The sequence below is a fragment of the Aythya marila genome, assembly GCF_965140915.1.
Source record: "Aythya marila genome assembly, chromosome: 6".
Lineage (NCBI taxonomy): Eukaryota > Metazoa > Chordata > Aves > Anseriformes > Anatidae > Aythya > Aythya marila.
Window position 1 is genome coordinate 39,016,316 of NC_139047.1, and position 23,778 is coordinate 39,040,093.

At 43.7% G+C, this 23,778-nt stretch overlaps 2 protein-coding genes across 3 annotated transcripts in view; one reads left to right on the forward strand and one right to left on the reverse strand.

The window, feature by feature from the left end:
- The first annotated feature begins 1,491 nt into the window (after positions 1-1,491).
- UPP2 (uridine phosphorylase 2) lies at positions 1,492-10,232 on the forward strand. 2 transcript variants are annotated; one of them, XM_082764130.1, is made up of 7 exons: positions 1,492-1,647; positions 2,150-2,267; positions 3,278-3,436; positions 5,196-5,310; positions 5,823-6,032; positions 7,462-7,608; positions 8,037-10,232. In XM_082764130.1, exons 1-7 carry the CDS (start codon positions 1,622-1,624, stop codon positions 8,216-8,218), a joined length of 957 nt encoding a protein of 318 aa, XP_082620256.1. In that variant the 5' UTR covers positions 1,492-1,621; the 3' UTR covers positions 8,219-10,232. The 2 variants fall into 2 exon arrangements, with proteins under 2 accessions (XP_082620256.1, XP_082620257.1); XM_082764131.1 differs by lacking the exon at positions 1,492-1,647 and having other exon boundaries at positions 2,151-2,267; positions 3,298-3,436.
- Positions 10,233-10,276: 44 nt separating this feature from the next.
- The window catches only part of CCDC148 (coiled-coil domain containing 148), a 63,010-nt gene continuing 49,508 nt past the window's right edge, over positions 10,277-23,778 (reverse strand). The window contains exons 12-15 of the mRNA XM_082764129.1: positions 17,909-18,027; positions 13,512-13,629; positions 11,139-11,279; positions 10,277-10,435 (exon numbers count right to left, since the gene is read on the reverse strand). Of these exons, the coding sequence (XP_082620255.1) occupies positions 10,289-10,435; positions 11,139-11,279; positions 13,512-13,629; positions 17,909-18,027 (525 nt within the window). The 3' untranslated portion in view covers positions 10,277-10,288. The remainder of the gene's footprint in view (positions 10,436-11,138; positions 11,280-13,511; positions 13,630-17,908; positions 18,028-23,778) is intronic.

The following is a 23,778-nucleotide window of genomic DNA, read 5'->3' on the forward strand; positions in this document are numbered from 1 at the left end:
GCACGACCAGCACCTCCTCCTCTGAACCTCTGCAGGCTGCAAGGCAGCGCTCGAGCGGCTGGGAAGTGGTGGAGCAGGGTGAGAGACTTGTGCAATTCCTTCTGCATCAGCTAGGCTCCCGACACAAGTAGATGATTTCTGTGCCCACTCATCCACACTCATCTGGGCTCTGAGGCGCAAGCTGTTCTTTCTGCTTTGTGCATCGCCAACAGCAATAGGTGCTCTGCAAGCCAAATTAGCCTCAGCGGCGGCTGGGTGCCGGCACCGACTGCAGCACAGCTGTGCAGGCTGCGGGTCCCCCTCAGCCCCGCTCCTCCAGCGGGGAGGGACTTCTGGCAGCGGGATGCTGACTGCATGTGGGGCACAGAGCCCGAGCGGGGCGACCTCGCGCCCCTTTGCTAAACGAGCAGGTGCCAAAGGAAGCTGGCAGACCCACGGCAAGCCAACACTGACCTCAGCTCCACCACTGTGCTTGCAGCCAGCAATTGCAAGTAGCAAACCTTCCTGGTGTCGTCTCCAAATGAAGTCATGCCAAGTGGACAACACTGCAAAGAGGCGCATGACAGTCCCTATATGAACTGCAAGGTGCCCGAAACATTTAATGCTATGCTGAGAGAGACGAGTGTCTGTGTGACTGACACAGTCCAAGACTGCAGGAAGTGCTGCATGTGCATCCCCAGGGACACTTGTTCTGCGTACCTCTCATTGCAATCTGGTGCACTCTGAAAGGAAAAAGAAAAACCAAATCCATATCCTTCAGGAGTGCTGTGGAGTGTCAGCAATAAGTCATCTTTGGCAGGAATATGTTAACAGCATCCAGAGAGGAGAGAACTTCATCTGAGCAGAGAAACCATTGCAGCCTGACTTTGGTACAACTCCAGCAAGTCTGAAATGTTCATACGGGCTCTGCTCCAGCCCTCCTCAGATCCTTTCTGATCCCGTCTTGGGCAAGACGTCCAAGTTACACTTCACTGTACAACTGGTTTGTAATGCTTATTTGACTTTTCCTGGTGTTTTGCAATGTTAAGGGCTTGGACACGTACATGCTTTGAAATGTCAGAGGCATCCCCACTGCCAGAAGCCCCACCTGCAGATACACTGGGCTGCTCTGGGGAGCCAAGCACACCACGCTCCAGCCCGGGGTCTGTACCACGGCCCCTCATGTCCTGGCACGGGAACACGCCATGCCATGCCGTAACACACCATGCCATAACACACTCCTGGGGCCAACACACTGGTCACACAAAGCCATCACACACATGTGCCAGCCCTGCAGCCCTGTGCTGGCCAAAGGGCAAGTGTGCATGTGGCCAGAGGCGTGCCAGCAGTGACACACCTGCAGGGCCAGCCAATGCGGGGCTCTGGGACCACGTCCCGGGACAAGCAGAGCGCTGACCCGCAGCAGGAACATCTGGCACCTACCAGACAAACGGGAGCGGGAGGAGGGGGGTGGTCCCGCTGCTGCCTGGGGTGTTGCACAAAGCGGGGAGAGTATTTAACCCCCTGCAGAGCCGCCTCAGATCCCTTCCTAGCTCCGAAAGCTAACAGCTGAAGAAATAGCAGGGTGTTTGCCTCACCTTTCCGCAGGGTATCGCTTTCAGCTGACTCTGGCAGAGCCGTCATGACTGAAACAACAGGTTACTCTGGGTGAGTCACGGGAGAGGCTTTGAATTTGTTTTAATAAGACAAGAAAAATGTTCTCTGGGTTTTCTTTAAGCCTTATTTATAAAATTGGCCTGTATCATTGTTTAGTTGCTTTACATCTATTAAAGCACTTGGAAAGGCAAGGTAAACTGACCTCCTGCCGTCTGCAGAATCTGAATTTAATTTGCACTTGTACTGCTAGGCAATTATTTGGGACAGTACAAATATAAAATCCTGATTTGCTACGAGCTTAATAAGCTGTCACGTATGAGGCATCACAGTACATTACCTGCTAGGTACTTCCAGCAATGTTGTATCAAAGAAAGAGCTAAGTCTGACAAAACTGATGAAAAATATCGAGAACCCCTTTCTGCCAAGTACGTAGGGACAGTAAGGCACTGCTGACGGGGCTCCCAGAAGCAGTGGGTGTGAGCAGGACGAGCGCTCGCGAGGCTCTGTCAGGAGGCAGCCACCCGCTCACCCGGCTCTGCCCCTCTCCCCGCAGCGGGGGGCCCGTCCTCATCAAAAACCCGCACCTGGACTCGATGGAGGAGGACATTCTGTACCACTTGGACTTGGGAACAAGGACGCACAACCTGCCCGCTATGTTTGGGGACATAAAGGTAAGTGGCAGGGGCAGAAGCGAGGCAGCAGCTCCCAGGCACGCCAGGCTCTTTGCCCCTTGTCCCGCAGCGCTGCCGTCCCGTGCTGGGGCCCCGCTGCTGTGGGCGCTCCAGCTGGAGCAGGATCTGGCCTCCTGCAAAGGGTCTCGGTGGCTTGTTTTGGACAGAAGGCCCAACAGAAAACTCTCCTTTAAAATACCTGCCGGTCAGTAAAACCTGAGGTTATTTTGGCCTCCCTGTCAGAGGCCAGGCAGGAAGCACTTGTCCAAAGCATCTGAGCTGGGCTTCGTGTGCTGGAGATGGGAAAGAGGATGTCCTATTTTTAGCTGAGGCCAAAGCACAAAGCTGTCAAGCACAGGCTGTCAGTGCTCCCATCCCACATTAAATCAGAGCAGGGGAAGAGTCGTGGAGCCACAGGGCTCGAGGAGCCCGGCGCAGCCACCACCATGCGTGGGCTCCCCCTTCCCTGCGGGTCGGCAGCGCTGCTCACACAGCCACACGCCAGCCCCCTCCTATATTTAAGGAGCATTTTTTGTTTCAGTATAGAAATTGAGAGTATTTGTCCCTTTCCTCCCTGACTCTGTGGCCTCCGTGTCATCAGCAGTGCTCTCCGATTGCAGCAGACACTGCTGATAGAATAAATAAAATGACAAGCTACTCTAACATCTGGCTTTGCTTTCCTTTGCTGTCAGTATGAATACTAACAGCTTAAATTGGCCAAATGTATTACAGTGAGATTGCTTTAGATTTTCTTGACCTGGAGCTGCCACCCAGCTCTGTGCAGCTGTACAACTGCCTCGGCCCAGTGCAGGCAGAGCCCCAGAGGAGCACAGCCTGGCCTTCAGGGCAGCTCCTGGCACTGAGACCCCCGCTGCTCCGATGCCCCTCGGCTGCCCGTGAGGAGGCAGCGCTCGCTGCTCGCATCTGGTGCAGCCGCACACTGCCGCGTTAGGACTGACTCGATGCCCGTTTTAGTGAGAAATGCCCACAAATTCACATTTTACACCCAGTTTGTCTGCGTTGGCGGCAGCCCGAACAGGATGAAGGCGTTTGCCCAGTTCATGCACAAGGAGCTGGGGCTCGAGGGCAGTGGGGAGGACCTGGCTGACATCTGCGCGGGGACGGACCGCTACGCCATGTACCGCACGGGGCCGGTGCTCTCCATCAGCGTAAGTACCGTGAGGCAAGGCGAGGCTCCGTGAGGCTCTGCCGTGCTCCGCAGGCCTCCCCGCCCCAGCACCATGGCCCCGGCCTTGGGCACAGCCTTGGCCCAGCTGGCGCCAGCCTCTGTCCTTGCCTGGTGTTCAGCTCTTGGCACCACCACGGTCCCTTGGCCACGGTTGTCCTCTGCGTGCCCAACACCTCCCGTTTAGAGGGCGCAGTGCTCAGAATGAGCAGGCACGCATTTTGCTCATCTCAGCAGTGTGGCAGTTCACCAGGCAAAGACCAGTTCCCATCACGAGTAACTGAAATATTGCCGACAGTATTGCACTGGCATGGGTTCCCAAGTGAAAACCTTGCCCCATTATTGGTTCCTCTGGGAACAGTGGTGTGTCTGGCACTGCACAGGGGAAGGAGCAAGCACGGGCTGCGCTGGTGGGTGCTGGTGCCCCAGGGCCCGCTGCTGCTGCCGCTTTTTCAGGCATGGGATCGGTCTCACACCTGGTTCATGGGAGGTGGCACCGCTCAGCCGGGAGGGATCGCGTCTGGTTCCTCTGACAGAACTGAACCAAACCTGACTGACAGAGAAGCCCGAGGGAACCGATCTGGCAGGATCCCAGGGAGAAAGCCCTGCAGGTTTTGCTCTGCCCCACCTGGCAGCAGCTGTGCCGGGCACCAGCCACGCGGCTGCCACCGCCCTGTCGGGCACGAGCCGCCCGAGCACAGCACCCAGCGGCTGCCAGCACCACCAGTTTGCGAGTTGCTTGGATACACAGATGAACTTGAATATACCGGAGACAGGAAGACAGCTTCCTGCTTTGAATATTTACAGGGAGAATAAATTTTTTTAGACATTGTCAAATAGCTCAGGCTGATGTTCCAGAATAATAACATGCAAAATGTTTTCATATTTAAAACGTGATAGAAGACTGTAGACCATCAGCCTCACAGCCAAAAGAGACGTTGCAACATGAGGACTGACTGCCAACATGCTTCTTCAGATACATTTCCTTCAGGCTATTGAACACGATGGAAAGGGCAAAAAGAAAAAAACAGAGGCCTTTCTCATGAAAAAAAAAAGGCTGTACTCCCAAACACCTTTTATTTTTAAAGGTGAAACTGAGAAAAGGATGGTGACTGAGCAGCAGAGCAGAGGCCTGAGAGGAGACACGAGGGAGCAGAGGAGGGGCAGCCCCAGCAGCCAAGGACTGAGGGGCGGCACCGGTCCCTGCCGAGGGGGCCGAACCCATCTGAACCCACCCGTTATGCCTTGTGCCCAGCGATGTGGGAGAGGTGCTGTGGTGTGGGCAAGGACAGCCGGGAGGCACCCAGAGGGGCGGAGGCTCTGCTTTTGCCAGATCTCACCACTAAGAGTACGATCAGGACATGACAAACAACAAGAGTCAGCACGTGGCATAAGGATGAGCAGTGTGAGGAAGCGCTTGGAGCATTCAGCTGCTGGGGTGCATTTGTGAGAGCGCTTCCCTGAAGGAGAGACACCACCCGTGCCCCATGTAGTGGTCCCTGGGCACAAACACCAGCTCTACGGACAAGAACCTTAAAACCACCAAGGGGAGGAGAGGGCTAGATGCTTTGCCTGGGCAGGCTGCAAAGACATGAGAGGTGTCCTGCCCCAAAAGACACCTGCTGCTGGCCTCACCATCAGGAAGAGGCCACGGTGTAATCCTGAGCTCGCTGTGGTCACGTACCTGCCACCTACCGTGGTGTCACACAGAACATCCCTTTTCTTTTTTCTCCTCTCAACAGCACGGGATGGGCATCCCTTCCATTTCCATTATGCTTCATGAGCTGATCAAACTGCTGCACCACGCAAAATGCCGAGACGTTACTATTATACGCATCGGTACTTCTGGAGGCTTAGGTAAGCTGTCTCAGTAAGGCCTTTTCCCAAGCAAAAGGCTATTAATAGAAAAAAATCTCAGCAGGTGATGTAGTTACGAGCTTTCACATTTTGCCAAGTCCTGCAATATCAAACACCAAGACAATATTTTATTTTTGGGTTAAAACCAGGACACTTCCAGCGACTGGTTTAGCAGATTGCAGGTTTTCGTTATGCCTGCCAGGGCAGCAGTGCTGCTCGTGCCTGCGCAAGCTGGTGCTCGGGCGTGGTCTCTGCAAGCCAGAAGCAATTAAAATGCCGTCACTCGGCACGTTCCCACAGGCACTTCCCATGTGCTGATTTTCTGCATTTTACTTATACATCTGTACCACTGCATAAATTTCAATTATTCTCTCACATCTGTTTTGATAAAAAAATCAAAAAAAACCACCAACACTCACATAGGTAGCTAGTGATACTTCTCTGTCATGCTGAAGTCTTGCAACAGGTCATAAGTGCCACGAGCGCTGGCTTAGCCTCACTTTTTTTCACAGGGATCGAGGCCGGCTCCGTTGTGATCACGGACACGGCCGTGGACGCCTCCTTCCAGCCACGGTTCGAGCAGGTGGTGCTGGGCGACGTGGTGGTGCGCAGCACGGACCTGGACAGGGACCTCGCGGAGGAGCTCCTCGCCTGCAGCAAGGAGGTCCCCGACTTCCCCACGCTCATTGGGCACACCATGTGCACCTACGATTTCTACGAAGGTAAGCACGCTCTGGCTGTTCCCCTTCCTGCAGACACAGTGCCGAGTGTTCGTGCTGCTTGGCAGGCAGAACCGCCCATGCTAACGATCCTACGGGGTGCAGGAGCTGACCCGCTGCTTTGTTCATGATTTCGGAGGTCGCGGGGGGCTGTACCTCCAGAACCTGCAGTGCCCACCCCAGCACTTTGCCAGGGCACGGCCTTCCCTGCCAGCCGGTCGCCCTGCACTCAGCAGCTCGATTTGTAGTGCCAGCTGCACGGCCGGTGCTGCTGCAGTCAGCGAGGTTGCGAGGATCCCCCCGGGCAGTGGTGGCTCCTGGGGGCAGTGCAGGTGCTGGGGACCTCTGCCATGACATGGGGCACCACTTGTGCTTAGGGGCCCTCCAAAAGTAGGCCGAGAGCCTCGCCCTGGCAGAGAAACATCCCCTTGCCAGCACCCCTCCCCTTATCCCAGCAGATGGGTTGCGCTCAGCTGTTTCCTATGAGACTGTAACTTCAGAATCACCAAACACGAGAAAAATGTCAGGAAGTGTGTGATGTTTATGTAAACAAACTTTGGTTACTCTGGAACTGTTTCCTTTGCAAAATGAAATGCTGATTACAGAGTAGATGAAGTGTAATAAGTGAAGAATTAATAATATGAGAACTATTTATAAACCTTTGGATCTGCTTGCAAATGCGACCATCTGCGTATTGCTCGAGGCCATGTTTTATTTAAATAAAAAGCCATTAAGAGGGTTAACAGTAGGAAGAGCAATAAAATGCAGCGCTCTGCCCAGGTTGGCACTGCCGCAGGTGTATGTTTTGCTTGCACAAGGGATGTTGTGTGCTGTGCAAGAGGCGCAGCTGCACAGGCCCACGGCACGGCAAGGCCCACGGTGGGAGCGCCAGCGCCCCAGGGCCCGGCTCCCCAGCCGGTGCCCGAGGGGGAATGCCACTCACAAACAGCTCCGGCTGCCTGCACCCACAGCGCTCCCTACAAAAAAAAAAATAAACCTAAATTAAAGGAACTTTCCTCTCCCTGATTTTCCCATCTTCACAGCTTGCCATGCTGCTGCCACAAAGATCTGGCACTGCTAGGATCTAAGCTGGCAGACCTGCAGCTGACGTGCACTGCAGACCTCAGAGGAGCTGTGAGGATTTGCCCCAGCAGAGTGCAAGACACCCCCTGTACTGAATCTCCGTGGTTAGTCTTCCTTTTTACAAGTGCTAAAACCTGTGTAGTTTTCTCCTCTATACAGAGACACAGCATACTAGCTTTAAAAGTTCAGGTTAACTGGAACATGAACTAAGTAGCTATGCAAAGGAAAACTTGGTTGGCTTCATAGAAAACACGGGCACTGCAGGGCTTTCCAGCTGAAGCTCCCCCCAGGGCACTGTGGCAGCAGCCCTGCGAGGACAAGCAATGACAGCCCTTCATTTCCTTTCAAGGTCAGGGGAGATTAGACGGCGCGTTGTGCTCGTTCTCCAGTGAAAAAAAGCTGGAATACTTAAAAAGAGCTCACGAGGCTGGCGTGAGAAACATCGAAATGGAGTCCACGGTGTTCGCTGCTATGTGCAGGCTGTGTGGTTTGAGAGGTGAGTCCCTGCCGCGGGCTGCTGCCCCGGCCGTACCTTCACCCGACACAGGGCTTGGGTTCATTGTGAGAGCCAGTTGACCTGAAGGCCAAAAACACATTCCTAACTATTTCCACTAGAAAAAAAAAGTAAAACTAGTCCCGTGGCTCAGTAAAAAAACAAGTTTGTTTTAAAAGGTCTGAGCGTGTGTCAGACAAAAAAAAAAAATGTGATTCCCCTCACCCCTCCCTGCTGGACATGCTTGTTGGCAGCAGAGGTGCAGCTCTGCCCCCATCTTGCTGGCCCACAGCCCCCGTGCGTCCCAGGGCTCCTGCTGCAGGCACGCAGGGAGGGCAGTGCGAGGGGCTCTCCCCAAGGCCTGGTGCCCGCCGCAGCGCAGGGGCTCCCTGTGGTCTGTGTGGTAAAGCAGTGCCTGGGCCGCCTTGCAGCTGCTGTTGTCTGCGTGACGCTCCTGGACCGCCTGGAGGGGGACCAGATCCGGGCACCCCGCGAGGTGCTGCGGGAGTACCAGCAGCGGCCTCAGCGCCTGATCGCCGCCTTCATCCGGAGACGCCTGGGGCTGCGCCCGCTGCCAGCGACTGAGGGCACCACCGACCGGCACGGCCCGTGAGCGGCAGCTGGGCCCCGGTGCTGCCAGCGCCCATGCACACACCGGGGGCACACGGGACCAAGCCCTGGCACGGAGCAGACCTTTCCTGGGAAGCCAAAAGGAGGAACTCGGTCACAACGCGCTCCCCCAAGGCCGAGCAGGCGCTGCTGCCCATGTGGCTGGGTTCCACAAACACCGTGGTGCTGGAGCTGTGGGCCTCGAATGGTTTGAATTGCACCGACATCATCGAGCATCCAAGGAGAGCAGCAGTGAAATTCGCTCAGGAAATGAGTGTGTCACCAGGCTGGCTCCTGCTCAAGGAACATGAAGGGCTGTCCCGTTGGGCTGGCTCCTGCCCACCCTGCCCCTGGGCAGAAGATAACTTTGCTTCAGCTGCATTGCCAAAAGCTACGTCAATGGCATAGCAAAATTAATTTGCACTTGAGAACAGTGCTGTTACACACTGCTGTTACGACAGGCGTTCAGACTCACATTCATGCAGTATGGAACAGTGCTTGAACCTCATGTGGCCCCAGAGCCCAGCAGGGCAGGGAGCACACACCAACATCTGCACCAAGCTGGTGTCACCAGCTGCAGCCACTGCTCCTCCACACCCTCTGCACAGCAGCACACACCGAGGATGCAGACAATGATCTCTAAGTGTCACCACGAGCTGTAAAAGGCCAAATTGCTCCTGGGCAGTGGGTGGAGGGGCTCTCACAGGGGTGTATGTACAGCCTGGCCAACTTCCTACTGAAATTGCTTCTAGTTTTGAAGGCTCATTTACAAGGTCACTTGCAAATTAATTTTGACAACTTTAGAACTATGACATTTAAGAGTTCAGATAAATAAATTTTTTACATATTGAAAAACTTCCAGTTCAGGAGATTCTTCCGAAAGATCAGTTCTGCCTGACTCTCCCCTTGGTGCACTTAGTAATTCTACACTTAGTGTAGAGTTACTTGCTATGTCAAAGGAAGACGATCTGATTTCCGTGCCAGGTAAGGAGGTATGTGGTAGCCAGCAGTAAAATTTCTCTCTTGGTGTTTGCCTTATTTGCACCATGGATTCTGCTGATAATGCTGATAGGCCCTTCTTGATCCTCATCCTCAGTTTCTCATTTGGGTAGTGAGGAATTACTGTCCGCTTTGCAAGGCGGTGGTAGGTTATGTGATCCATTAATGTCTATAAGGCATCACAACATTATGCTAACGAAGTTCCTGTTAACATCTAGATACACAGATATGGATGTTCTGATATTTATTGTCCTTTTTGGTTAAGCTGCTAACTGTAACTTGTTTACATACAGAATAGATTTCACAGTCATCTTATGTAAGGCTTGAAAACGTAATCACTTACAAAATGAAATGGCATCAATTTCCCTTTCATTTAGTAAAATTATGTTCCATAGCTTCAGCCGCAAAATAAAGATCCCAGATCTGAAATGGTATTTCTAATTTATAATTTATTCTGAAAGAGTAATTGTCAATATGAAATTGTTTGCATGATTGGTTTGCAGTAAATATGATGCAGCAAATTGGTTTCTAAATATAGACAAAGGTTAAGTTTCTTCTTATAGTAACCAAGGAATAATAGGAACATTCATGATAACGAAGATTTTATAATTAAAAGAATCAAGTTCTCAAGCAACCTGGAATGAATTATGTATCATAATTACTATGTATCACAGTGTAATCTAAAGTGACTGTGAAGCTATTTTGGATTTATGCTGTCAATTACAAAACAGAATTCCTACCTAAGATGATATATATCAAATTGGCCAGTAATGTTTGTGGGAGGTTTTCATGTACAGGTGACCAATTTTCTGGTAGAGGGGGACATGGAAAATTCTTCAGCATTATTCTACAGCAGCCTACACCCACCAGATTTCCATAAAACCTTCACCAAGGCAGGTGTACAGTGGTGTACTGAGCACCATATAGGAAAGGTACGTTACTTTTTTTAAATGATTGTACACAGAGACAACAAAGTAGTCCCACTACATGGTCTATAGGAAATTTATTTAAAGTTTTTGCATAATGGCCCACACTACACCCCTGAAGCTTCTCTGTTCTTCGTATGTGATGTGCTCTACCTTTTAAAAGCCGTAGATTCCATATCTCTTCTTGGAAGTTTCAGTGGAGGAATTTTTGGTAAAATCTCTTTTGCGTAAAGTGTTTTATGAAGTCCAGCTTCTCGAAGAGCTAACTCAACTCGAATTCTAGGGTCAGAAATGATCTGTTAAAACAAACCACAGCAATGATGAATAAAGACAAAATGGTACAGTTACCTCAGTTTCCTGCTTCATCTACACCTGGCTGGTTTCTTCTCCTTTAGCCATTGTATATTACATTCCAACTGATTTTCCATTCACCAACAGTGAGAAGACAGTCGAGATACTAATTTTCAGTTTATGAAGAGATACATAATATGGTTCTAAGGAAAAACGTACCCCACAATTAAGTTACCCATGACATATCTTTCTACAGTCAGGAGGACTTTCATGCTGAGGCACTTAATTTCAAGTTCTTAGTACACCAGTAACTGGAACAAGTGAAAAGGAGGCACTTCTTAAAGTAAATTCCTAAAAGTGTAAAACGGATGAGTTTTGAAATGAAGGAACAGCAAACAGATCACTCAAAACACCCAGTGCACCCAGGAAGTGCCCAGTTGGCTCAGCTCAGTCCATCCATTTAGCCCAGTAGCCTCAATGGACACAAATATCTATTGTGTACACTCCTGCTGTGCTCCTCCAGCATCTACAAACATCTGGTCAGAGAGCTTACTCCACCTATTACTCCTCATGTTTTTACTTTTACACATACTATACTCTATGTTCTACTGTTAACATCACTATTTCAGCTACAAGATCACTATCATGTATTGCTCTCACGACATTCTTGCGTACAATAAACCGTACTGTACCATTACAGACAATTACCTGCTCTTCACTGAACGTATGCAACTTAAACAGTGGCTTTTGAAGAACAAACTCTTCCTTGGTTCCGATGCCCATCCGAGCTTTAGATGCCACTGTATCAGCCACTACTCTAGCTGGATCTAATTTTGCAACAACGGAAACCTAAAGTATGAAACAATATGAAAATAACAGTTACTTTATCTGTTTAGATATACAGTGAGAAAAGGTCTTATTAATAACACACAGCCTTTCAGAATGTGATCATTTACCTGGTTTAGAAATTCCAAAAGTAGACTTAAGCCAACTTGTCTCCATATATAAATATTGTAAAGCTGACAACTTGAGTCCAGAGCATGAGTATCCCCTCCAGGGATGCTGAGCTAGGTCTCAAGACCAGCAAATAGCATTCTGCATCATACTGCATATGCTCAGAGAGCACTCAAATCCTGAATCAGCACACTGCTTTTCTTCAACATCTGCTGAGGGCCAATGTCCACCAGAGCAGCTCAGGGGCTCTCTGGACGCCTGCTAGCAGCAGAGCACCCCCCAAGCCATGTGCTGTCAGTGATCTCTAAGAAAGTACTGTAACAATATGGAACAAGAGGGAAAGATCCAACTCGTGAACACAGTAAAACTTTCTCAGCCTGCACGCTGGAAATGGTAGGAAACCCACTTTGACAGAGACTGATACTCAGGGAGATTTTTTCCAGCTTCCCAGTGGAGACAATTTAATTGGCTGCACTTAATATAGCAGTGGGCACGCCTGGCAAGTACAGAAATGTTATAATGTGGAGAATTGCCTGTTATGCGGGCAGGCTGATCACACAGTAACCTGCATACTTATGAATGCCAATTGTCAGTCCTTAAAAACTGAAAATAACCTTGAAAGCTGAATGGCAGCTTTGTGTTAATATAGTCAGATACAGGCTAAAACTACTTTGGAAAATACAGAAAGATGCATGAGCAAAATAATCAGTCAGGACAGCAAAATGAATGGCTAAAACAAGAAAAAATATTTAAAATAATCTATAATTATTTTTTCTACCTCTCTTTTTAATAAAATGTTATCTTCATATTTACCCTGTGAATATACAAACTTTATGATTTCACTGGAGATCTTAATTATTTTTTTCCACATATGACAAAGGGGCATATTTTATGAAGAAGTATTTCGTCAGTGTGAAACACAAAGAATAAATATTGATTGGAAAAATAATGAAGCAGGAACTCTTCCATCCTGGTCAAAGGCAATTCTAGAAGCATTTTCTAATTTGGTAAGAGAATTGGGTCAGTCAGTTCAGATCATGACTCTCAATCAGCCTCTGATAAAATACGTTGTAAAAGGCAATGCAATTCAACCAGTAACTTAGAAAAGACATTAAAGAGTTCTTTAAAAGAATGCACTGACAAACTAAAATCATAGTTAATACGACAAAATATATAATTGGACAGATTCTTAATGTATTACTGACTGGAAATTAATTTGAACTTAACAGTTTAAAAAATGACTGAACTAATGGTCCCTCTGACTTCCTGTTATGCTCCCACAGAAGACAGCTTGCAGTATTTGAACTCTATTATCTTTTTCTTTCTTCTTGAATTTGTACTCCATAACGCTGAAGTGAAAGCACTTAAAAGGCCACAAACAGTCCACAAGGGACTGAGGAAAAATTTCACTGGCACACAGAGATGGTTAAGCCTAAAGCCAAAGGACATGCTGAAGGTCATGGCTGCACCACTGTATTTTTAAGTACAGGTAGTCCAGGTTGGAGAACTGCTGTATTAATTCTGATTAAATTATCCAAAATCAGAAGGGTTTAAAGAGCACCTTCTCTCCTTCCCCTATTTTCCTTTGGCTGCACATCCTGGAGTGCAAAGAATTTGAACTCTGGATTTTTCCTTTTAATTTTTGAAGTAAAAACCAAAGAGATAAGATACAAAAATATATATGAAGGAAACATTACTTCTTCAAAAGTCAGAATGAGAAAAAAAGTAACTTTGTACATTTACTATAGCAAATGTTAGCAAGAATTTTCTGGGATGTCCTTTTGTTCTTTTCAAGATAAGGTGTAAAAGTTTCATAGCTTTTCATTTAAATTTCATTTAATTTTAATTACTCATAAACCTTGCCTGAGACTCAAGGCAGACTTATGATTTTTTAAAAAAAAGATAGAAGACATATCTACAACAAATTACACTATAGAAGCTGTTGATATAACATCTTAATGTTCCAGTTGTCAGTTACAAAGCACACATGACAGAACTAATGGCAAACTTAAAGTGCATTTTAACTTCATTTATTTGCTTGTGACTATTTTTTTTAAATCTTCAATATGACAGTATGTGTTTGTATATTTACTGTGTATGAAAATACTATATATATAATATAAACACCTTTTGTCGGAGTGCTTCAAGGCATTTCTCTTTTTCTTCTTCTTCACGTGCTTCTTGAAGGGCTTGTTCCTTTTTCTCCAGGAACCGCTTGTCTAGCAATGCTTGTCTAAACATTACCCTGTAAAACAGCATGTATACAAATGGAAAAACACATGGTCAATTTTCATTTCAAAATTGTTACTTTCAATTTGAAAACTATCCTGATGTTCTTTATGTCCACTTAAAAAATAAGACGGTTCATCAAAAACACCTGCAAAATGCAAAGAATGCTTTTTCATTTATATAGAGAGAGATACAATTTTATTTATTTATTTTAGAAGTTGGCTAACCTTTCAGACTTCATTTCTGAAGCCTAGCTTTTCTCTAGCAAGCTTATAGCACTATTACTCATTTTTTTCCATTTTCTTTGCCAAGAAGAAATGTTCTGACATCTGTGTATGGCAGCACAACTCTTTCCTATAACCCTTTCCATTAAAAGAAACAAGTTGCTCCCAATCTTGTTACTGGAAGAAGCAAGAAAACTTAAGAATTAGAAACTTCCTTAAAAAGAAAAAATGGAGGTTAGCATAAATAAATTTGAAACTTTACCTATTACATTATTTTTGCAAATCAACTTTTTGCAATAGGTTTTTATTGCCTTGATAATACTGCTGTGACCATATTTCCTATTAGTTCTCAGCCCACTGCCAAACTCTGTTTCTTATGAAGCTGTAAAGATATTCTTTGCCATATCACTGTTAGTCCTTCCGCAGGAATTGCCACTGCCACACTCTGCATACAGAGTTATCCTTCCTTCCCCCTTCAAATTACAATTTGCCTTTAGAGAACTGGAGAAGAAAAAGCTGCTTCAACTACAGTAAAACTAGTGTATTTTTATAATTCTCAAAATTTTCAGGAGTTCAAAGGAGTACGTAATTTTTGCTATGAACAAGTTTGTCCTAAGAGAATGGAAAAAAGCTGCCTGACAATGCCCAAGAGAGGCTTTCTGTTTATCAGTGTAGCCATTGTAGTTTAGTCAGATGAACGTTTACAACAGTAATCTTCACCGGTAATGTCATTCCAGGGAGAAGGCTTAAGCTGGTTTTCATACAAAGAAAATTTAATAAAAAGCAGAAATACTTCCCCCTACCCCCCCAAAAAAAAAGTATTATATTGAAAATCTTTCTCTGTTCTTGAGCTGACTACTATATGAGTGTTTTAAAATACTCCAGGATTATCAAATATGAAATTCAACAACTTGAGAACTTCTATAAATTACCAAGAAAGAAAACTGAAGGGGTCTCACTGAGGTCTAATTTCAAATACTGCATCTCTTCTGTAGGAGTTTTCATACATGCAGGAGCATAAAACTTTACTAAAGCCAAATGGAAATAGTTTATAGTGTTTCCATACCCAGTATAAATATGTATAAGCGATATCAAATGATTAACAAATTAAATAACAGGCAGACGAAGGCAGAGAAAGGACCTACCATCTTGTTGCTCTGTAAAATTAAGTACAACTAATTTTATAGAAAGCTTAAAAAAAATTAATACACAATTTTGACTTTAAGTACCACTGTAAGTAACAATTTTAATAAATCATCGGCTGAAAAATGGGCTTAACTGATTAGGTTTGGTAAAACTACCTTTTGAAGTATTGTGGGCATACGCTTATGTAATTTTTGATAAGCACAATTTCATTAAAATTATGCTGTAAGACACTGTCTCATAAATATTCAATAGGAAAAATATTCAATATGAAACGTTTTTATTATGAAAGCTTTAGCTGGAACTTTAAAAATGGGTCATAATACAGATAGCATTTTTGGTCTGTATCACAACTTACCCTGTTCCCTGTTGTCGATTGAATAAATACCTGATAACAAGCAGAAAGCATTATCCAGTGGTTAGGTTACAGCACTAAGGCTAGGAAGATCTATTTGTTCGTGTTTCTACCTGCAGGAGGCTGGACTGATGCACGATGCTGCCAAGGCTCCCAGCATCTGGGATGTGCAGTGCTTTACATACCCACATGAAGTTTTCAGAAGTAGCCTCAAGTTCCCATGACAAAAACTGATGGGATAGATCCTTTGCTAATTTATGCTGAAACCCAAGTCAGAGAGCTGTGGTTGTGTCAAGGTACACGGCCCAACTCATATCTGAGCTCTAAAGAAATTCTTAAATGTAAGGAAAGCTTGTGGCAAAGCTGCTGTAAGCACCGGCTCCACAAACAGCATCTAATTTGCCTGATCTTCTGAATGGTCTTAAACATCCAGTTCTCCAACAATTTTTTGGATTCTTTAGGTTCCATGGCCCTTCAACATGGAGCACTGAACACAGAGAGAGGGAGGACATCGGGGGTTTCCTGAGATCCATGCTTCTGAAATGGGAAAACCCCAAAAGGCAATAGAAGAAAGGCTGTCTGTCTGCCAGCATTCTCCGGAGGGAACCGCAGCAAACAGCACAAAGTAAAGGAGAGATGCAATAAAAAATGAGCACCTTCACCCCCTGCGTGTGGCTAACAGAGCAGCACAGCAAACAGCTGCCAGTGCTCCATTTCTCATGGCTAGTAAGAAAATTCCTACAAATAGCAATGCTTTCCTCTTAGCTCTCTTAGCTCTGCTCCATGAATTCAGGGCTAGGACTCAGCACAGTGACTGTTTTTTTTTGTTTTTTTTTTTTTTCTTTAATTTTATAAACCTGATTACTTAATATAAAATTAAATGTAGAAGCAAGTCAGGATGAGGGCTGAACTTTTTTTAATATCTGATTGCACATATTAGAAATTCTACATGATTATCCCGGCTACATCTTGTCCTTGGAATAGTTGGTTAGCTCATGCATCTAAAAACCTTTTCCTTTCCCTGAAAAGCCACAAAATGTATCAGATAAGAATTGCTGTATTAGCCTGTCCCATCTTTTACAATCAGCTCTGCAAAGATCTGAAAATGATTTGTGGTCTAGAACAGGTTAAACATGTAAAAATTACAATTAGTTTCTACGGAACTGCAATTATGCACTGTGAAATCATCATGCCATCGTGTATACCTTAGTTCTGTACAATACACGCCTTATACCATACTAGTGGCCGTACAGTACCTAGTAACAGAAACATCTCTGTTCTTCTTTGATTAATGTTTGTGAAGGCTTTGAAGATGAAAAGCACTAAATTATTAAAAGAGAACATTTCTCTTTGACTGTTTTATTTTGTACGGTATGCCAATTTATGGAAACATAATGCTAAGTACTTACTGATTTTTGATTTTTAATAGCCTGAAGATATGATTATTTCCTTCCTGCTCTCCTCAATGAACTATGCCAATTCCTTATATTTTATTCTGATGTGTTTATTAGAGTAAGAAAATAATATTCCTCAACTGTATAACATAGTGCAGTACACAAGTTTAAAAAAAGGTCATTTTCTCCTAATCAGTTCTGCTGAAAAATCAGTAATTCAAGTATGTGTGTTTCCTTTGCTACTAGCTATGATCATGCAGGTATGTTTAAGGAAAGGTATAGGTACATATCTACTTGTAGCATAAGGACATGTATATTTAAACTCAGCTGTCAGCAAGATATCACAACAAAAGATCAAAGTAGTGTTTCCCAGCAAATAATTAAGACCAAGTTTAGTCTTCTAATACCAATGGAACTTTATCCCTATTTTAATTACATTTCTCCATGCAGTCTGGTGGGGCTCTTTCTGTAAAAAAGACAAACTTCGATATGAGAGCACTTATAATCGGACTACGTACAAAGGTCTTTTTATGGTACTTCTTCAGCAGGTCATTAAAGGCCATATTCTGCAGACTGCTTGGCAAGGATTCAAATGTGAACAGGTTCAGCCTGTTCACCAAATGAGTGAACAGTAGCTACAACTAATGCATGTCTGCATTTTAATTTCACCCTTTGAAACATACTGGTTCTAAAGTCTGCAGAAGCCATCATGAAAATTTTCTCATTGGCATTCATTAAAATCCTAAATGAAGGTTGTTTGAGAGGAAGAAACCAAACAGTTCTATGGAAATACTTTTTCCAGTACAGTATTAAATACCATATCAATAACTGAGGAGTGCTAATGTGAGTAAGAGGCAACAACATTTACTAAGTCTAGGGTCTAAATACTCGAAAGAGAGTAATGATTTGATTGTCTCAAAATTTGAGGGCATAGTTTAAGACCCTCTAAAAGAATAAAATTTATATTTGAGGCTATTTGAATTAATTCAAACTAACAAATAAATTGCTTCCAGGATAGAACCATGATACAATCCCTGTATATAGACTGGGGTAACTGCCAAACAGGAAGAAAAATATCACTTCTTTCAATGTGTTTTAATTTAGAAGGTTAGGAGATTAAGACAAATTATATGGTAAGAAGCTCCTATTGATACTATATTCATATTTAATTTCTTTTACCGTTCTCTGTCTTTAATTGCTTGTTTAGCCATTAATTTTCTTAATCCCTTCATACGTTGTAGATCTTTCTCTTCCTGTTCTTGCCACTTGAGCTGTTTCTCAGCCCAGTACTTTTTGACCTGGAGATTGAACAAATACAGTAAACAAAATAAGAATCATTCCTAAGCCAAGGTAGTGATATCAAATAAAGTTAGAAAAGTACTGAGTTAAAGGAAACCCAATATGATTTTTTTTTTGAATGAAATTTGTACTTCAGAATAGGCTGTGCCAACAAAAGATAGAATAAAAAGAGAGTATGGATTCCCCACAACAAATACAGTAAAATTGGGCCATGGATACTTTTGTTTGACCACTGCTTTCAGTTCTGCAAATTGAAGGGGCTACCACTTTCATTTGTTCCTTTCCCTCCTACTATGGCATCAAAATCTTTAACTACATTGCTTGAAGAAGTGAATGTTGCCTGAGTTAAAATAAAATGCCCCAGGTTAGCTCAAAGAGCTGTACCCGTGCTAGTCCCGTTCGTTTTGGCTGAGGTGGAGAGCTTCCTGAGGAACAGAAGGAAGCCTATGAATGTAAGTATGCAGCTTTTCCAAAGCTGGGTGAGAAGGAAAGGCCTCAGCAAGAGGAAAATTAAAATAAAATAAAATTAAAATAAAATAAAATAAAATAAAATAAAATAAAATAAAATAAAATAAAATAAAATAAAATAAAATAAAATAAAATAAAATAAAAATCAGAGGAGGGAAGCTTATCTGTAAAGAGAAGGGGTTTTGGATGTAAAAAGAGGAATCAAGATTTGAAGTAAGTATCGCTCAAGCGAAACTATGAATTCTTCTCTTGAATAAATCCCACAGGATTCCTAAAACCAGTGCAGTTCTTCAAAGACAGCTGGTGGAATTTGCAGCAAACTTACGATTACCGACTCATTGTGACGTATGTTACAAATGCTACCTTAAAAACACGGCTGCAGTAGCACACTTCCCAGAGTTCTGAATGATGACTTGAGCTAACATCGCAAACCACCGACCAGCTTGGAAAGCTGCTAGAACAGTTTTTAGACACAGGAACAAGAATCACCTTCTCATCTTTGAAGTGCTGGCTTCAGAGGGTTTTTTGTACAATTTTCAACAACATTTGAATTCTGCTGAAATTCAGTAGCATGACTCCAACACTGTGTTCCTAAGCTAGCGTTAGATGAACCTGCTCAGGTACTGGCAACAATGCTGGAGCTGTGCAACTCAGGGTTTGTAGGGATCTCGGGAGGTCATCTAACCCAGACAGCATGCTCGGCACTGAGCACACCACTCCTCTCTGGGTAACATCCCTGGAATACAAGTATACTTACTTCGCTTCTACTGTAATTATTACTATTAATCTTCACCGAGTCTCTCAACTGCCATAGCTGCACTGCTAGCAGGATCCTGCTCGAAGTAAGTATTAAGTTAGAGGTGAAGCACAGTATCTGTAACATGATACAACATCAGCAGCGACAGTAGTAAAGACATACTCTATCCCCTTCATTTTTCAGCTATATTTACTAGAAGAGGTTATCTGTCCCTGTCACAGAGGTGAGCCTCTCTCACCTCAGACCTTGGCAGAAGCACAGACCTCCAAATTCTCCTGCTCTAAGAGAATACTTCTATGCTGCTCACTGAGCCAAAGCACAGCAAAAGTTCCTAAGCATGCTACATGCAGATGAGTGCCCGTGGCTGTTATCAAGCAACGCTCTCAGTTACAAGCAGTTGCATTTACCAAAGCTGGTGACTGCACGTAGCGACCTCTGCAAAGGCCAAGCAAGGCCCCTGCATGGGGGAGAGCACAAATGGCCCTGGCTGCCTCAGCGCTCGAGCGCCCTGCGGGGGGACCTCCACCCCCTCCTGTCACACATCAGCAGCCACTGCAAAGCAAACCAGGCCTGGCTAGTGCCCAGAATTACTTCAAAAAGTAGCAGAAAAATATATATATAACTGTGTTGTTCTGACTCCATTGTCTCAGAAAGGCACATTTTCATATGGACAGAGAAGAGAAACAGTAACGATCAAAGGTTCATTGTGCTTGTAGTTATTTTCATACAGGCACTGGTGGAATGGGATGTGGCTTTTCAGATGGAAAAGAGACAGCTTACAGGGAATATGAAAAGAAGCCTACAAATTCACAAGTATGATGAAGACGCTGGATGGGGATCAACTCTGTCTCTTCCAGCATGAGAAGTCAGAGGCTTCAGATGAAACAAGCAAGAGCCAGACACAGAGCAAATAAAAGAGTTCTACAGGCAGTGCGTGGATGACTGGTGGAGCTCCTTGCTGATGGACGCAGAAAGCTCACAGGTGTTTCAGGAGAGACCAGGCAGATACCTGGAAAGCAAGCCCCTGGACTCCTAAATTGACAAAGCACATCACCATCAGGTGGCATAGCCACAGACAGGGCAAATAACTGGGCAGGAGGGAAATCATCACGTTTCCTCTATTATTATGTGCACTGCTGGACACAGAACAGAGGGATTGGGTGGGCTTGAGGCTGGTGCCCGTGCCGCCCCCCTCTCCACTTCTTAGCACGCAGAACAGGCTGCAGGCACCAGCGTGAGACCTCAGCTGCTTACTGCAAACCCCAGTGCTGGGGGCACAGCTCATATCACAGCTTGGTGCAAATGGCACGGTGCGTCATACCACCTCTGTGCTGACTGAGAAACCCCTCGGCTCCTTGACCAAGCAGGCTTCTTGGCATGTGCTACAACAAATAGAAGAAAGGAAAACTACAAAATTTACACACACACCACACACACACACACACACAAAAAAAAAAAAAAAAAAAAATTTTGGAAAGAATTTTTTATGATGAAAGAAGTATGATTTTAGTAAGAAAACTGGAATTGTTTCAAAATACTATCATATATAATTCACTGACAAAAACAGCATCGTGTTCCTAAAATCTGAAGTATAGCTGGAAAGATAGAGAATAGAAATTTTGTAAAGCATGCAAATATTTAAGAAAATCAGAAATTTTAATAAACTAAGAAAATGTTAATTATAGGCTTAATTAAAATTATACTTTAATAATCTGTTGATTTTAAAATTAGATACATAAAATTCCTTTAGAAAGTCTGCAAAAGCCTGAGACCTTATCTCACCTCCATATCCTCTGCATTTATAATACAGATATCTACTTAAAATGAAATTTCCTCAAGGGATCATCTCACATAGGAAAAGAATTGCATAAAATGGCAATAGAAATAACTTATGTATCATCTACTGAACTATACTGAATTTAAACCTCTCCTGGAGATTTCAGTTGGAAGTTGGAACATGGCTATTAAATACTATTTGGAATACTTATATTTATTAAATAAAACACTCTCTTTTGCAATTGTTACTGTTTTGTATTCCACATTGTCTGAAGGCTTTCTCATAATCTCTAAATAGAGACCAACAGATATTTCTGCATTCAGGACTTAAATACATAGAAAAAAAAATCTGATCCGCAATCTAATAGGGCAAACATAGCATTTGTATTTACGATTTATTGCCATTTTACTCATTCTCAGGTTTGGAAGTATTTGACACACCAACATACCCTGTCTACATTATGAAGTAGGCAGAGCGTGAGCACGTTTCACACTGGTCATGGATATTTTACATATTCCTTTTGCTGTCACAGAACACTCATTAGAGAAGCAGCCACAGTATTATGTTAGCAGCCCTTTTTAAGATGTAATCTTGGATCTAAGATGTAATACACTCAAACGAAACATATGACTACTGACCTCAAACAGCTGCTGTTCCATCTGTGCATAGGCAAAGGACTTTTCCATATAGACATTGTACACAGGCAAGAGAAAATTCGAAAATTTACACAACTAAAATATTTACACATAAAATTAACATTGCTGGTGGTCAGGTCAACACAGCCTCACAAATCCTTTTCCCTGCCTTGTTTTAGAGCTACCTTCCACCAGAAACATTGCCCGAGTAAAGACAAATAAACAGAACAAGCTGCAACAAAAAGTAGCAGCAAAGTTTCTCACAACCTAAGAAGAAAGCTGTCATCAAATATGGGCTGCCTCTCTCTCTGTAACTTCACGTCCAAGTGCTGGTGGTGAAACCACAAAAGCTCGCAATCATACCCTCCAACTGAGACAACTTACACATTATCCATCAAATACCAGTCAAAATACGGTATTTGAGATGTCAAAGACATCTCACCCTAAAAACTCTTACATGGAACATGAATGCAGACAACAAATGTGGAAGTTCTCATAACTTATGGTTTTTGCTTATCTTATAACTTTAAATCCAGAATCTAAGAACAGTGACAACATCTTAATCAAGAACAATTACAAGGAAACATGTCAATGTGAAAAGGTCATATATGCAATACAATTTTGTAATACAACACACATGCTTAAATAATAAGGAAAAGTAGAATAAGCTTGGGGATAAATAAACCAAATTAAAATAAGGATAAAGACATGAGTTACTTGGTCAGAACTCACAGCTAACCCTGCTTTGTGCAGGAGGTTGGACTAGAGACCTCTTGAGGCCCCTTCTAATCTTAATATTTTATTCCTACGAAAAGTCAGCATTCTGTGTATTTTGAAGGAAAAGAGAAAATCATCCTTTTAAACCAACTTGTGGGCAATTAGTTGTAATTTGTGTATAGTTAGTCTTTAAGATGAATTGTGGAAAAGGAGTAAGATCAGGTAACCAACATAAGCAGAAACTCCTTCAGTTAGAAGAGAAACTGGATAAACATAAAATGGGAATGTAGTAATGACCAAGAACAATGGACTTACAAATCAAATAAAATCGATTACAAGTTAAGCATCTTTTCAAATTTCAGCCCTGGAGACTTGCAACAATGAGAATTAATGAGTCTACCTGGAGACAAGAAAGCTTCAGCAGCTTCAGATTCTTTTCTCCAGATATCATTTTAATTCAGGTGTTTCTTTTGCAGAACTGTTGATACAACCAAATTCGATGGTTATACAAAACTACTATCAGGAAAGCAATAAGCAACATGAGCTTCTGCTCTTGACCTGTTTGACAGGGCATGAAGACATGCTTATTTGCACAAAGCATGGGAAAGATATTCAAGTGCTATAAAAATAGATAGGGAAATGCCGAGAAGTGTAGATTTTTTTTTATTATTTTTTTTTTTTTCTGCTAAGGTAGTCATTTTCAGCAGCCTGCAAGTCATTTATTTTGGTCTGCTATAATTTCTTTTCTGCTTTTAGTAAGCATTGTAAAGTAAATTGTTTTAGTAACAACTCAAGCAAATTGCTGTAAAAATAGATAGTCCTTGCAGGAAAGACAAGCAACAACAACAAAACCTATCACAGCAATAGATAAATCTACTGAAATGAGAATCCATCAGTTTCTAGGGAGTCTAATTGCCCATGTTTTAGTCCCATCAGTAAACATTTGCTCATATTAAGACATGTTACACAGAAACATGGCAAGTAAATAAAGACGAGAAGGCAGTCTAAAGAGAAAACATGGTAATATATATGAAGCTTTCATTTTCCTCTCTCTTTGCCCAGGCTTTCTGCAGTGTGACATAAACTAACGTCACTAAAGCCTTAAACATGCATCATGAAAGTACCCTACTTGGAACAGTTTAGCCTTTTCTTGACTCTGCTTTTAACTGGCATATTATGAGGACACAGTTTTTAGCAACTCCTCTTCTTGCAACCATGCCAGCACTGAGTAGTCCCATTACACTATTCACTCATCAGCATTAAAATAAATAAATAAATAAATCCATAATATTCTCCTACTTATTTTTTTCCAGAAATAATTTTGCAGTCTTAGCTATTCCATAGGTGAACTCTAAGCAAGCCAGATTTAAGTGTAAAAATAATTAGAAAAAGGGGT

Bases quoted from the DNA above. Each gene is read 5' to 3' on its own strand.
- UPP2 (XM_082764130.1), top strand. From the start codon at position 1,622: ATGACTGAAACAACAGGTTACTCTGG. The intron at 3,437-5,195 runs GTAAGTACCGTG...TCCTCTCAACAG, and splicing joins GGCCGGTGCTCTCCATCAGC to CACGGGATGGGCATCCCTTC. The intron at 7,609-8,036 runs GTGAGTCCCTGC...GCCGCCTTGCAG, and splicing joins CAGGCTGTGTGGTTTGAGAG to CTGCTGTTGTCTGCGTGACG.